At 44.9% G+C, this 16,808-nt stretch overlaps 1 protein-coding gene across 1 annotated transcript in view; it reads right to left on the minus strand.

Annotated features, from left to right (window-relative positions):
• The window catches only part of LOC139219753 (glutamate receptor ionotropic, delta-1-like), a 454,804-nt gene that overhangs the window by 78,633 nt on the left and 359,363 nt on the right, over positions 1-16,808 (minus strand). Inside the window, exon 5 of the mRNA XM_070851702.1 lies at positions 4,676-4,729. Within this exon, the coding sequence (XP_070707803.1) occupies positions 4,676-4,729 (54 nt within the window). The remainder of the gene's footprint in view (positions 1-4,675; positions 4,730-16,808) is intronic.

The raw sequence follows: 16,808 nt of genomic DNA on the forward strand, positions 1-16,808 counted from the left end.
AGATGAAAAGATAAGCTGGAGAAGAGACGCCGCTGCTTCTTCTTCTTCTTCTCTTCATTCGGAGGAGCCAAGCGCAGCCTCACGGACAGATTGTGTGGATTTACTACAATCGCTGGTCAGATCAAACGTGACAGCTGCTGCTTCACAGACTCTGTCGAACCACTAGGCTTCACTGCCGCCCGCCGAGTGTCCCTCTTTCATCTGTCTCACCCGCCTGCCTTCTCCCCTCTGGTTAATTACTGTCCTCATCCCTCCTCACCCCTCTCTCTCATTACTGTACCTCTCTCCTCTCTATACCTCTGTTTGTTCGCCCCTCTCTCCTCCTCTTTTCTCTGCTTCCCGCTCTGTCTCTCTCCAGGACTCTTTAATTGGCGTCAGCGGTGTCGTCTGGTTGTGGCTGTTTGTGCTACCAGCAGACAGAGGGTGAAAAGGACAGTCTCCTGCCGCCGACTACCTGTCTGACTTTGTAATATACTGCCACAAAGCACTACATACGCTGCCTGCTAGCTGCAGCTGTCTGTGCAGAAAAATGACCTAAATATGTGAGATTTAACATCCAGTGGGAGTGTTTTTTTTTTAACCATGAACCCGAAGTACCAGAAAACCCAAATCCTGGTTGGTGCATCTCATATGGTGGTTGTAGGAGCTCCTTCTCCAGACACTGAGCCATGTACTGCTGTGGACGGGCGGCCGTATTTAGAATATTTTCACCACTTGCAACTTGGAGCCGTTCCTCCTCAAAGCCACCAGACTTCATTGACAAAAACAGTCATTTTACCGTGCAGAACTCGGCCAGTGCCGGTTACTGCTGCCTCCAGCGGTTGGGTTGTTCGTGTTACTGAGTGACTTTGGTTTGGTTCTGACGGCTTAGTTTAGCTCTGAACTAATGTTTCAGTTTGTTGATCAAGACAGCAGCTGACCTGCAGCTCCTGTGTTCCTGCAAAGCAAATTTACCATTTTTGTCAATGGAGTCTGGTGGTTTTGAAGAGAGCATAAATAAACATAATGTAATACTAAATCTAGCACACACTTAAAATGATGAATGCTTCTTTTTAAAATACTATTTTCTGCCTCATTGCTTCGCTTCCAAACCACTTTCTACTTGGGGGTGTATCGCCTGCCCTCCACTGTAGGTAATACTCTGACTATGGATAAGCAGGCCGGCCTCACAATGCAAACTATCCCTTTAAGGTTGAATTCTGGTTTTATTTCATATAATTGGGTCTTTTTTAGTCGTTTTTTTCCCTTTTCACCAACTTTATATCGGAGATCTGGAACGAGGTGATCGACCTAAAAGAGTCAGACAGTCAATCAGGTTGGAAACAAAGAAAAGAAGGTGAAGAGTGAAATCCACCACAGGCTCTATTTGCACTTGTTGCTCCAGATAAAGACACTTCGTCGTTCACACTGACTCAGATTGGAAACCTGATTGCAATCTGTCTTTGTTTTCCTGGGCTTCATGCTGATCAGGTGCAGGAGGAGGGGACGAAATAAAGATCTGTACTTAACCACAAGCCTGAACTACACAAGTGTGGCAGAATTATTCATAGGAAAAGCAAAGCAAAGGAAAAAGTGGAAATGAGCTTGTCTGCAGCCTGGTGACAACACGCCTGACATCTCACTGCACCCCCCCCCATCCAGGACTAGCGAGCACCTCTGTTAGCTGACACACAGACGCTGCTCAAATCCTGCAGGACTGGGGGAGGGTGGGAGGGAAGAGAGAGAGAGAGAGAGAGAGATTGGGGGGAGGGAGGATGGGAGACAAGCTGATTCACCTGCACACATGGAGGGAAGAGACGGAGGGAGCAGCGGTAATTCAGGGGTAATTTTGGTTCCCAATTTTGATTCATTTCGGCCATTTTCCTCTGATGGAAATGTGTATTAGCGTTCGGCACATTTTAGGATTTATAAAAGTAGTTTTTCTCAACAAAAACTAAGCACAGTCAGGACTGGAATCAGGAGCCAGCGGCCTGACGTTAGTGGACTGTGTTTAGACCAGCTGAGCTGCTGCTGGTGGAAATGATAGTGTGGCAGCGGCGTGCTTCATCACCAGAGATCTTTAGTGAAGGAAGAGGCTCCACTCTGCGTGACTGTGAGGTCACACCCTCCAGTTTAACTTTTATTCAGGTCAGATCAATAATCCAAGCTCTTAAACCTCAGAGGAGTGTCAGGTCTGTTTGGATCGGCAGAAACACACCAGTGACGCTCCTGGATCATAAACGGTGCTTTTTTAAAATCTTTATGACTAAAAGCATCCTGAGCTTTCGAGACACCTTTGATGTACACAGTTACCATGGTTACAGATGCACCTTGAGTTCAGGACAGCTGAAACATGTGGATCGCCCCCTGGTGTCTGTCTGCAGTGTAAAATCTACACACCAGACGTTATTTGATGTCATAAAAAAAGGATGAAATGTCCCGATTGACCTGTGATTTGATGCAGCAGATGTGTTATATTATATATTTTGGCTTCCTGTTTGGTTACAGTGGGAGGAAGCTTCTGTATTTACAGCCTGTGGTTCAGTGTGAACACAGCAACTAACTATGACTTCATTTAATCTATTAATACTTTAAAAAAACTCCAAATAAAGTGAAAAGTGCAGATGGAGCTCAGGTTAATGTGTTCAGACTGTTTTATCCAACCTCCCTGAGACTGTGGACGAATTTGATCCATAAATCTATTTTCAAATTAGACTTTAGCTTTTTAGTTTAATCTTAAATCAGATTACATTTGATATGAGAGCCTGGCCTCATGTGGTGTGGACACCTCCTGAGTATTTTTGGTGTGTTGGGATCTAAAAACTGCTTCGAAGGTTAAACGCTGGCTAAAAAGGAGGCGTTTAAGTCCGTTTTATGATCCTGAAACAGTCCGAATCACCTCATGTAGGAAGAGAGAGGACATCTGTGTCTGTCTTCACTTCATCCTCACATTTCTGACGTGGAATAAAGCCCAGCGATGCTCTTGTTAAGTTGGAGGGAAGGTGGGAGATGATGATGATGTAGTGGGATGATGGAAACGCTCTCCTGATGAAAGAGACGCCCTCAGCGGGAACAAGATGTTAAACCGCGCTCACATTTCACGTTTGAAATGGAAGCAGCACAAACGCACATTTATCATAAGAACCGTATTTGATCACAAACACCGTTCAACACGCCAAGAAGCCCAAACAGACGAGCGAACGCCTCTTCGCTCTTTTGGTTAATTAAAAACTCAGAGTATAATTAGTTAAATTATGACTTTGTATCTAAGCAGAGAATTTTAAGTGGATTAGACGGCTGGCACCAAGCTGGGAGGTAACGGGAAATAAAGGCAAAAGAAAAAGTGGCTCTGGAAGCCTTTCTGAGGGTTTTTGTATTCAGCCTCCAGCAGATGACAGTTCCCCCTCGTCTCCCTCTGAATTATGCTGTTAACACTGTTGTCAGTGCAGTTAATTGGCCGGGAAGATGCCTGGATATTGATATTGGGAGCAGAGTGAGGAATTAAAAGGGAAAGATAATTTCAAGAAGAAAAGGAAACACAGCCCCACAGCGAGAAGTCAGAGCTCTGTTTGCTGCGGAGATGTCAGGATTTTTTTTGGGGGGGGACCTTTCAATTTCCCTTCCAGCGTGGAAAGTCGCCCATGCTGGCGGACCGGCCGCCAAAAGGGGGAGGGAAAAAGGATGCAGCAATGAAAGAAGGGATGTTTCCTCAACCTGAACAAACACACTCCTGAACTCCTCTGGCTTTACTTGGAGTCACTGCTCAGCTTTTATCCTCCGCTGTTTGATTAAGGATTCATTTAAACAGCAGACTTTGACCTGATCTACAACCTGGAGTTCAGCGCTGCAGTGTTCTGAGTGTCCTGTGAAGACTGAGGACATTTAAACTCCTCTTGGTGAGGCTTATTAGGAGAGTGATAAAAAGAAAAAAGGGTTCATGGGTAAACAGAAGCTGAACAGAACAAACCAAAGTCCAGACTGATGCTCACAGGCGGCTGCAGCATCCGTCAGGTCTGTCTCTCACGTTAAGAAACACAAACCGGCTCCTGATGTGGAGATAAAGGCTCAGGAAGTGAAATCAGGTTTGATAAGATAAGATATTCCTTTATTAGTCCCACGACGGGGAAACTTCCATCCAAGAAATACATCAAGGAAGCTTCTTTAATAAGTTTGGCTCATTATGGGACGATTAAATTGGTCGACTATGTTTGGAATAATTGATTTTCATGGATAAACGGATGAAACATCTAAAAAGTCGTGGATATATTTTGAAATTAACAGCTTCTAACAACTACTCCTAATAATAATTAGTGATAAACAGTTTAAAACATAAAGTATTAATGTCTGAAACATCCTCTCTGGTGTCTATGTGGTGTATAAATGAATATAAATATAAAGAGTGCAGCTTATTGTCACATTCAGTCTCTTCTGACATGTCACAGACTTACAATCATCTTTTTTCTTAAAACCAACCGCATGAAACCAGCTTTATTTTGAAAGTCAAACCTGATTTTGTTTCTCACCAAGCTAAATTTAAAATGTTTAATATATTTATTCTTGCTAATGTGGCCACAAAAGGTGGACAGTTAGAGTAACAACATCTTATTTCCTTAATAGACCCTCTGGGTGGTGACAGGTGGTGGACAGGTGCAGCACACACTGCCGGGGGAGAGGATCATCAAATGTGAAGTCTTACCTCATTCACAAACACCCAGTGACTGTCTTTGGAGGCCAGGTTTGTTTCCACCGCCTGCAGACACACAGAGACAGACAGACAGACAGAGAGAGAGAGAGAGAGAGACGGGGTTAATAACAAGAACCACAGCTAATTTGATCGCTGGTTTGCAGAACACGGAGAAACATTTCGTCACGCTTCGTCCTCCTGTGTGGCTGAAACCACAAGCTCCTTCATCTGCCTTCGTCTGACGTCCTCGTCCTCCCCCTAAAACGACAGCCGAGCCTCTGCTCTCTCTCCACGACGGCTCGTCCTGCCAACACTGTGAGCAACAAAAGCTTTTCAGGGAGTCCTCTGTGGGTCCGCCTGCACCGAGCTGCAAGGCTTCACCACAGCCTCCATGTTTTAGTTAATTTAAATGAAGTTCACTAATTCAATGATTATGACGATTCTTTGGTTGGACATTTCTGGGAAAATATACTTTATTCACTTTCATGCCAAGACGTCAGGGTTATGATCAATACCAGCATCAGGTCTGTGTGTTTAGTGTGAAGCCAGAACCAGATTAGCTTAGCTTAGCTTATCTTAGCTTAGCATAAAGACTGAAAGCAGGACGAAGCAACTAGCCTGGTTCGTTCCAAAGTTCATTAATAAACCTGTTGGCTGAAGTATAAGAATCCCATAACTACCTGTTAGTCTGTTTTTACATTCCTGTTTGTACACAGGTGAGAAGATTGACACTGGAACATGTTAATAAGTGACCGTTAAAGGTGCTGCTAGGTGTGTTGTCCGACTGGTGACAGAGCCAGACCAGCTGCCCCCCTTGTTTCTGTGATTTAGCTAAGCTAAGCTAAGCTATGCTAAGCTAAGCTAACAACATCCTAACTGGGATCCATCTCCTCATCTAACTTTTGGCAAGAAAGCATATTTTCCCCGACATTTTGAACGATAATCAGTTATTCCTTGGTATTAATAACACATACAGTTATACTATAGAGGGTCATACTGTGGAATATGAGGAATATTGTGCTGTAAATACAAAGTGCATCAACATAGAGACCATTTAGCAGTTTTACTTACAATAAAACACTTGTTGTGTCTCATTAACCTCTGGATGTAAGACAAACACACACATGCAGACAGACAGACAGCTGCTTATTATGTGAGTCTGTGTGTCTGTGTGTGTGTGTGTGAGTCTGTGAGTGTGTGTGTGTGTGTGTGTGTGTGTGTGTGAGTCTGTGAGTGTGTGTGTGCATATGTTCGATATGGAGCACGAATCAAATCCTGAATTAATTTTTAGCGTCTCTACATGACGATAAACAGCATAACAGAGAAAAGGTGTTTGGTAATAGTGTGTGTGTGTGTCTGTGTGTGTGTGTGTGTGTGTGTGTGTGTGTGTGTGTGTGTGTGAGTCTGTGTGTGTGAGTGTGTGTGAGTGAGAGTCTGTGTGTGTGTGTGTGTGTGTGTGTGTGTGTGTGTGTGTGTCTGTGTGTGTGTGTGTGTGTGTGTGTGTGTGTGTGTGTGTGTGTGTGTGAGTCTGTGTGTGTGAGTGTGTGTGAGTGAGAGTCTGTGTGTGTGTGTGTGTGTGTGTGTGTGTGTGTGTGTGTGTGTGTGAGTCTGTGTGTGTGAGTGTGTGTGAGTGAGAGTCTGTGTGTGTGTGTGTGTGTGTGTGTGTGTGTGTGTGTGTGTGTGTGAGAGTGTGTGTGTGTGTGTGTGTGTGTGTGTGTGTGTGTGTGTGTGTGTGTGTGTGTGTGTATACGGCCGTCCTGCCTTCTGGCTTCATAAATTAAGGATGAGTGTCGTCACTATCTGGAGCTCTAAACTCTCCAAATAAGAATAAAATCATGATAACAAACAGCAGAGAACATCTGGCGTGTAACAAACACACACACACACACACACACACACACACACACACACACACACACACACTGATCTCTGGGTAAAACTGTCTTCAAGCTAACAGACTAACTTCAGTGAACGTTGAGTTAAAAATGGAAGATGTCACGTTTGTCTCGAGGGTCTTGGCAGATTAAAAGCTCTCTTGTTACCTTGAACAGGGTTTAATCTTTGTACGGTGGCCATTTCAGGACATATCAGACCACAGCTTCACTTTGCTTTGAACAGTAGAACACAGGGGCAACGATTCCTCCTGATCTTTAGCGTGCTAGCAGTCAAACGCAGGCTGGCATGTAAACAGAGAACATCCAAACAGCCCAGACAGGTGAATTCAGTTACTCTGAATTATTTTAATGATTATTATATTAATACAAGCTGGAGGGAGCTAAACCTCCGAACCGTAGATAGAAATCACGAAACAATGACAAACAGCCAGGAGAGTGAAGATCTAATGTCTGCTCCATCATGTCGGAGCCTCCACCTCAAACACACCGTCACCTTTTGTTTTCAGTCGAGTGCGAGGGACTGACAGTGAACCTGGTCGGAGGATCTCAGGGACCTGCTGGTGATGCACACAGGTGTCTGACCATGCAGGGCTCATCAGGTAAAGACAAGAAACTTAGAATGAAACCTGAATTTAATGGGAAGCCAGAGTGGAGAAGACAGGACCACAGGGTGGGATGTGAGTTCATCTGCTGGACCTGGTTAACGGTCTGGACCAATGGTAGGTGGAGAAAAGGGAATAGATGGATGGATGATGGGTGGACTTCATTGATCCCAGACTGGGAAATTATATTGTTACAGCAGATTATAAAATAAATACACAGTAACATGGACGCCGACAGAAAGTTTGAGGTTTCTCCCTGTTAAAGGGGAGTTCCTCCTCCACTGTTTCCTAATCTAATCTCTGATGCTGCTCATGTTTGGATTCCTGAATCTTTGGTCTCTGAATGAAAGAGTTTGTTCTGAGCTGCTCTTTATAGAAACAGTCTGAGAGAACACTGCTGCTGCTATATAAATAAAGATTGATTGATTGATTGATTGAGAGTAAGGACAAACACCAGAGGAAGGATTATATATATATATAAATATAAATATAAATATATATATATATATATACACATCGATGTGCAAATGTAGAATAATAATCCGAACAGAGCAGCTGGAGTCACTACTCTTTACTATAAGAGTCTTTTGTTCTTACTCTTATTTTGGGACTTAGATCTGTTTACACAGTCTCAGTGTGGGGACTCTTCTTAAGTCAGTGTGTGTGTGTGTGTGTGTGTGTGTGTGTGTGTGTGTGGATGATGTTGTCAGTGATCAGGTTAACCTATAGTTAAGGCCACAGAAGACACTTCACAAGACATCTCCTACTTGGAGATATTACACCTGTCATCATAACCTTTACAGGGTCTGGATGGACTGTAGGCATTATCACACACACACACACACACACACACACACACACACACACACACACACACACACACACACACACACACACACACACACACACACAGTCACCTGAGGCAGCAGGCAGACCTCTAATAGTTCATCCTTCCACCTCTTCATCACACAGAACCTGTTATTCATGGCTGATGTTATTCTAATTCACGTTCTGGGTTTTCACTTCCTGTCCTGCAGCTCCTCATTTCTCATTCTGGTTTATTTTCTGCTGCTGTGAGCAAAGAAACCGGTTCCATCCAACACTCACATGTAAACCCTGGAGGTAAAAACATGCATATCGTAGCTCCTAATCATCAGCGTGGGTGAAGTGAACACGATGGAGCGGGCGGTGTTTGTTTTGACCCGTCACTTCCTCTGGAGGCTCCACAAACTATCAGATCAAATGAATATTTCTTCTTTTTATTAATGAAGCTTCTTATGTGTTTATTCGGGGATGACTGACGCAGGTGGATTGTGATTAATGACAGTTGTGGTATTTTCTAAATGCAGGTCAAGTTTGGAACGAGCAGCAATCCTCCGTTACAAATGAGTGTGGCCAGAACACCAGGGCTTTATTTAGGTCTGAAAAGCCTGATCTCACTGATAATTGTGCCCATTAGTCTGAACAACAAACTTATTTCTGCCTGAAAATGAGAAGAAGCAGACGGTTTGGAACGAAACATTAAAATTCAGACAGTCGTTTTCACGTCTACGGCGTCCAAACCTTCCCCTTAGAGAAACCAAAGTTCTTGTCAAAGTGAAAAACAAATACAATGAAAACATGCAGGCGAACAAACCAATTTCTTGTAGAGGTTTGAAAACTTCTTGTTGCATTTAGAAGGAAAACATTACTTTTTCAAATACGAGGATCCGTCAGGGACTACTGACAGTGAATGTTCCTGATGTTTTCCAGCTGTGGAGCTCAAAATGTGAAGTGTGTCCTGAGGTTCGTCTACTGGGGAGCAGGAATCTCCCCTCTTGGTGGAGATATTTGTGCAGAACACTGACACTTTGCTATGTTTGTGTGGAAAAGGGTTCATCGTCTGGGGATCCTGAATGCTCTCAGGAAGCTTGTTTTTGGTAGACGTTCAGATTTGAACCAAAACACACACACAGTTGGATGAGAGGTTGGAGCTTGTTGATCACAAATAGCCCCGCCCTAAAGCCCCTCCCCCCTCTTCCTGGTGTATCTTCCTCTAAATGGACCATAATTTACCACATGAACATCCTGCTGTGCTGAAGAAGACTGTAAACTAGAGACTGAGAGCAGAAACTCATCAGGAAAATGTTCATCTCTCCTCATTTCCTCATTGACTTCCATCCAATCAGACTTCTGCTGGGAGCCAGTGGAGTCGCCCCCTGCTGGACACTAGAGAGGAAGCAGGAAGTCTCCAAAAACATTAAAAGATTTTGACCCTCACTACAGAAAAGCTCCAGTTATCTTCAGAACATGTGGATCACTTTCTGGGGACCATGAATGTCCAGCGTCACGTTTCCTGAACGGTGAAGCAGCAGCCGAGCAGTGATGGTCGCTCTGTCTCCTCCCCGTCTCTGTGTCGTCTGACGAGGTCACGGCGTGACCGCGACCCTTCATGCAGCCGATGCGGCACCCACCCCGCCCCGAGGACCGACGGGAGGATGACGATGACGAAGGCTGACTCGCATGACTGACAGCTACACAAATGTGCGAGAAGCCGGACGCGAGTGAGAGCAGAGAGCCAGACGACAGAGTGAGCGACTCGTGCAGACATCAGGCCTGAGGGTCGGGATGTGACTGCAAACACGGCGTCCTCTCCGCTTTAGACGGTTAGCCTTTTCTCTTCCTCCTCTGATCCATGACAGCTCAGGGGTCTGGGCTTATGATCTCTTCATCTGTGTGAGGAATTAACTCAGAGACACTCGGCCTCGGCATCTCACCAGCTAAAACGTCCTGACTGATGTGGAGCTCTGGGAAAGTTTCTCTGTGCTCACTTTAAATCTCACTTTAACACCTGAGACGCACCCGCAGGACTCTCAAAGTCACACAAAGAGACGGAGTTTATATGTAAAACACTTAATTCAAAGGCTTGTTTGTTCTCATCCAACACCTGTAGAGTCCACCGATCCTTCACCTGTCAAAATAACTTTTAGAACCAATTCTTCACTCATTCAAAAAAGCCCACAACTAGTTTGACACTCAACACCATTATCGTATAATCAAACACAAGCTGCTCCTTCAGACGACACTGACGCTGCACTGTGGGCACATGCGGCGCTACAAGGTTGGCAGGCTAATTAGAGAAGATCTCTTTCTTTGGGACACGCCGTCCCTGACAGACACCGCATCGACACTCCCAGTTTAAAAACCTTGTGGTAAAACACTTTTACAGGCAGCCTGCAAAACAATTTGATTTTTACTTACAAGGCAACGTGCTGCCAATAGGCTGCCAATAAATATTCACAGCAACACTGATAAAAGACGACACTGCAGCCTCTGAGAACCGCATTGTTTGAATATCTGTATTTTTCTCCGCCCGGCCGCTCTTGTTTATATTCCCCCAGCAGCACATCAAACTTACAAGGTGCTGATGAGATATTGATTTGGGCAAGATACATGAAAGCTGTGAGACAGAATCAGAGTTGCTCTCGCTAAATATGTGAGTAATGAACTGCTTCAAGGTAAAGACTTTGCTATTTATACTATTTGAATGCTAACTTGTTAAATATAAAAGAACAAGCTGAATGCGGGGGCGTCTATATATAATACAGGAACTGATTCTTCTCACTGTCAGCAGATACGATGGAAAGATGGTCTGCAAACAAGTAATGTGTCACATTATCTTAGTCCTCTGTAGCTACACCACCATAAACACACACTGTAATGATCCCTGCACGGCGGGGCTGTGGTTTTCATCCCGTTCCTTAACGCTGGATTTCTCACCAATACCGACCGCTCCCATGAGATTTCCTTTTAATGCATACTTAGCACTGTAGCTACTGAAGCTAATGTGGCTAATGATTGTCCTTTTTAGTCATTACGAGCCACCAAAACGTGCTTGATGCTCACTTGCATTTACATCTTCAATAAGAACCAACTGGTTTGGGCTGAGTATCAACCGACGGACGAACACATGGTTGGTTTTGGCCTCTTCTCTGATTTCGTTGTTGAGGACGGAATAATAACTCGGAATAAATACTCAGGCACTCTTCAAGAAAGGCCAAAGCAGACTCCACCTGCTGCGTAGACTGAGGTCTTTCGGAGTGGTGGAGGGCCTCCTGAGGACTTTCTATGACTCCGTGGTGGCATCAGCCATCTTCTACGGTGTGGTCTGCTGGAGCAGCAGCATCACGGCAGCAGAGAGGAAGAGACTGAACAAACTGGTGGACAAAGCCAGCTCTGTCCTGGGCTGCAGCCTCGATCCTGTGGAGGTGGTGGGTGACAGGAGGATGGTAGCGAAGCTGTCATCAATCATGGACAATGTCTCCCACCCCCTACATGAGACTGTAAGAGCCCTGGAAAGCTCCATCAGTGACAGGCTTCGTCACCCACGATGCTCCAAAGAAAGGCATCGCAGGTCCTTCCTCCCTGCTGCCATCAGACTTTACAACCAAATCTGCTCCCAGTAGACCAAAGACCAAGAAAAAGGAACAAGTGCAATATTTCATATATATTTATATATTTATATTTTCCCCCATGTGCAATAGCCTTTCTATCACCCCATTCTTTCATTCTTTCACCATACATTGTTTTTTATATATACTGTACATGTAAACATATATATATTTTATATTTTTTATTCCCTTTCTTTGTATGTGTGAACTGTATCTTGTATGTGTGAATCAGAACTGCTGCTGACTTGAAATTTCCCCATTGTGGGATAAATAAAGGAATATCTTATCTTATCTCTTATCTTATAACGCGGCTATGAGAGGGAAGAGAAATCATTCTTAATGCTTCAGGAGCTAAAGAGCTGTTGTGTGTTTTTCACAGGTTTCCTGTTTCACTTCTGCAGCCGGCAGCAGAGCTCAGGGGATGTGAGTGGTCCAGCACATGGGGATTAGGGAGTTAGCTGGTTTATATTATGCTCTGCTGCCCTCCTCCCTCCTCTGTGGGCTTAATAGTCCTGACAACAAGCATTAACAGGCAGTAGGAGCAGCAACAAGCACGGATGTTACACCAGGGACAGGCTGCTTTTAACACCATGTTAATGGCTCAGACTGGGATCAAACCCGCTGGGGAACGTCCCGTGGATCCAGCAATGGCCCAAAAAATCTGCTTGCAAAAGCTCAAGTTTGTTGTTGCTTTGATTTGAGGATTTCCCACATTTGTCTGCTTCTTATTTCCTTCTGAAGTCGGCTTTCTTTTTCACACGCGCTAAAGCCGGAAACCAGAAAAACCAAGGTGTGAAAACTATAAGATATATATCTCTACATGAAGGATGTCTCTTCCAACGTGTGCTGGATAAAATGAAAATCTCCAGATTTCTCTGTAGGCTGAGGAGAAAAGAACATCTGTAGATCAACTGAAGAGATGAAATGTCCATCTTTACTTTGTGATTACTGTGTCGGCAGTTATGTGGGAGGTAATACCAAACTCTAGTGAAGGAGCTGAGCCTGAGGGGAAAGCTCTCAACTTGATGATCTACTACTACACAGATGAATAATGGATACAAGCAGCCAAAATGAGTTTACTTTGTAGGGTGTCTTTGCTCTCCCTTAGCCTCCGTTCACATATATGAAATGGAGATGCTAAAACACTGACTGAAACACTGGAAGGACGTTTAGACACATTCAGCATTATTTCAAATGTTTACTTCACTGTTTGCATCCTAAAATGCTTGGTAAGAGTTCGGGAAAGATCGTGTTCAGGTTTAATAAAGAGGTAAACATCTTTGACGTCACCCTGCCTTATCACATCACACTGCAATGGTTCTAGGTGCTGCCATTTAGTGTAAATTAGGAGGTGTTGAATAACCCAGTGTGGCTGTAAATCCTTGGATACTCGGCTGGATAAGTTTGCACACTTGTTTTAGATTTCCCCTGGAGACAGAAGCAGTGGGGGAAGTTGCTACTCAAGTCAACAAAGTAAAAGTCTTTGAAGAAAAGGAGCTTCACAGGAAGCAGCGGCGGGTTGTGGAGTCACTCCTTTGTGTTGGAAGGTGTCGGTCTGGGTTTGTTGTGGATTCCTCCATGTGGATTTATTCTGGACGTGTTCGACTGAAAGGAGGCCCCGGGGCAGACCCAGGACATCCTGGTGGGAATGTTTTCCCCATCTGGCCGGAGAACGCCTCAGGGTTCCCCAGAAAGAGCTGGAGGAAGTAGCCGGTGAGAAACGGCCCTGGGCTACTTTGCATGGTGCAGACCATTAGTGGACTGACAGAGAACAAAGAGTCTTCATGACAAGATGGAGTGTAGAACAGAGAACATGTTTAGTTTGACATGAGGGAGAGAAAACACCTGTGGAAGAGCTATCAAACCGAGCTCGCTCAGGAAGTAACTTTCAACCACAACGTCTGCAAAGTCGATGGAAGAGGATCAATGTGGTGACAAGAGGGGACAGAAAACAACCTGAACAGTTTGACATGTGGAGCAATTTACACACATGACTGTTTCTTTAGATTGAAATAATCAATAAAAAACATCTTTTGTTTGAGATCAAGGCCAGGGAGTAACTGTAGATGCACTAGTACACAAAATAAACACCCGCTAGGTTGAACTGAAGAGCAGAGAACATCATTAGTCTGCTTGCGACCAAAGTTTTGACCTTCGGCCTCTTCTGTTTGTCACTCTGCTCTGATATTGGGCTTTTTTCTGGCTCTTTATGCATCACACACTCCAGGTACAGAGCCACGGGTCACCAAGAAAGCTTCAGCACATACATGAACACGCCTGTGAACATGTGTGCAACAAGAAAGCACGCAAACACATGAAAGCTTTTTCCAATTTTGCTTGAAACATGCAGATGCAAACAGCCAAAACCCCGAGCTGTGGGGAGTCACAGTGCTTCAAGGAGAGCTGCTTTTAACAGCAGCACGATGACCTCCATCCAGGCCGCTGAGACTCCAAGAATGACTGGAGGTCAAGTTGATCCTGTCAGGACGAGTCAAGATACTTCCAGCGCTCGCCGTCTCCAGCTTGCTTTATCAGAGGGAGGAAAAAAAAAAAAAAAAAGAGCCTCTGAGTGGTGAAGCCCATGAGAGATGTGCTAAAAGCAGCTCTTCACAAGATAAGAGTTCATGTAGGACAAGGAGAAAGATGAGAATGAGGAGGCCTCATGTTTTTGGTTTTGGAAGATGAACTCCTCCAGTTAGTTCAGCCAGATCACAACAAAAACCCAGAACACTTGGCTCCAGTGACACGTAGCTTCACTTTTATCTGCTAAGAGTTTGAGGTCTCCATCACTGACACTCTGTCTGCGTGGTGGCAGCACACAGCCGAAGCACAAAGCATCTTGGGCACATGGACTGTGTGGGCGTCTCCGAGCGTACCTGCTATTCTGCTTCATGTGGATGAAGCGGCACAAATGTGTGCAGCTGGGTGTGATAGAGCCCTGGAGGGGCCACAGAGACAAAAAACAATATATCCAGACCATGATTTATGAGATTGAACTCTCCAGATACAAGTTGCGGCCATGTTTGGATTCATTCTCGCACACAAGGTCAGTGACAGACCGATTCTCCCCAAACTACATCCTGTCCTCAGCACCCCCCCCCTCCTCCCACACTGTGTGAGCTGGACCGGCAGAGTTTGCTCCTCCAGCCCCGTTTGGGCTGAACCCCCCCATGGGGCGCCCCCGGAGAGCACTCCAGCACACCAGCGACGGCGTCCCTGAACACGCCGCCGTGTGTTTCCCGTGTTGGAGCGCTCTCCGGGGCGATCCATCTTCAGCCCAAGAGCGGATTATGCAGCAGCTCTCTCACACAGAGCGGAGATGTGCGTGACAGCTGCCACTTTGGGCAGACTGGCTCTCTGAACACACACTTGTCTCCTGATTGAATCAAAACGTGGCCACGAATTAAACGTGTGATAACATTTCTAGGCTCAAAGTAGGTAAAACACATCCTGGATTATATTACTTTTGTGTCTATGGTCACTCAGAGGCTCCATGGAACAAAGATCTGAGGATGTGGCCATTATTTATGCCAAATTAGATGCTTTAGCTGGAAAATGTTTAATTACAATGGGTTTATCTGTTTCTGAGGAAGCTGAGGAAGCAGAGTTTTTCCTTTAACATCCCCGTCTGACGGATAAACTGGAAGGGGGGGTGCAGCGTAGTGTTCAACACAATTAAATTCAAAGTCCGACTGAAACCACGAGTGATGCTGAAAAGGAAAAAGCAGGTGCACTGTGGACTCGCTGCTGTTTTACTGTTACTACATGAACACTAACATCACTTATTAGTGAAATAACACAACCTCCACGAGAGCGATTACAAAGACTCTGATCTTTTTTAAAACATTCTGCCTTTCTAGATGGAAAGATCAGCCTGATCGATGATTTACTGATCAATATCTGGTGTAAAAGGTCGTAAACGACAAGTATCCTCGCTGGATTTTTATTATATAAACCATCGCTGCAAATGTCAGAGTTCATAACAGAGAGAGAGAGAGACAGAGAGAGAGAGAGAGAGACAGAGAGAGAGACAGAGAGAGAGAGAGACAGAGAGAGAGAGAGACAGAGACAGAGAGAGAGACAGAGAGACAGAGAGTGAGACAGAGAGAGAGAGACAGAGAGAGAGAGAGAGACAGAGAGACAGACAGAGAGACAGACAGCTTTTCTCAGGAAAATATATCCTCTCTTTGTAGCTAAAATCATAATGATGGTATTGTTTGATTGTGTGTGTGTGTGTGTGTGTGTGTGTGTGTGTGTGTGAGTGTGTGTGAGTGTGTGTGTGAGTGTGTGTGTGTGTGTGTGTGTGTGTGTGATGTGTGTGTGTGTGTGTGTGTGTGTGTGTGTGTGAGTGTGTGTGTGTGCGTGTGCGTGTGCGTGTGTGTGTGTGTGTGTGTGAGTGTGTGTGTGAGTGTGTGTGTGTGTGTGTGCGTGCGTGCGTGCGTGTGTGTGTGAGTGTGTGTGTGTGTGTGTGTGTGTGTGTGCGTGAGCGTGTGTGTGTGTGTGCGTGTGTGTGTGTGTGCGTGTGTGTGTGTGTGCGTGTGTGTGTGTGTGCGTGTGTGTGTGTGGGTGGGTGGTGAGTGAGTGTAAAGTGCTCCTCTCGGGAACAGGCTGAACATAAAGCTCCTCCAGGACATTTTCTCTCGCTTGGTTTTTTGAACTTCCTGTATTTTTGAAAAAGGCAGTAAGACTGCATGTTAAAAAGGAAAAATAGTTTAACAGCTTATAGTCTCGGCTTTGATGGCGGCGAACCTGCACGCGGCGGAGGAAGAGGAGGAAGATGAAGATGAGCGCTCACATAAACATATTTACACCCATTGTTTATGTTTATTGCACTATTTCTATTAAAAGACGATGAAACACTTGAAATGACCCTAAACAGCCCATTTATCACACGTGACACGAGGCACAGAATGATATTAATATTGCAATGAATATTAAAGTGATAATATATTGATTGTGTTGTGGAGCCTGAAGATACATTCCCTGTTCATAACTTGTTCCTATTGGTAGTGTTGGAACTGGTCCAGTAGATCACCTCAGCCAGACCTGCCGTTATATCGGTCTCTGCACACACACCAGACTCCATTCAGAAAAACACTGATTTTAACTCACAGAACACAGGAGCTGCTGGTCTGCTGCTGCCTCCATTAGTCCATTAGTTTGTGTTATTGTGAGACTTTGGTGTCTGAAAGGGTTAACACAGGACATTTTTGCAACA

Source organism: Pempheris klunzingeri, chromosome 20 (genome assembly GCF_042242105.1).
Source record: "Pempheris klunzingeri isolate RE-2024b chromosome 20, fPemKlu1.hap1, whole genome shotgun sequence".
Classification (NCBI taxonomy): Eukaryota; Metazoa; Chordata; class Actinopteri; order Acropomatiformes; family Pempheridae; genus Pempheris; species Pempheris klunzingeri.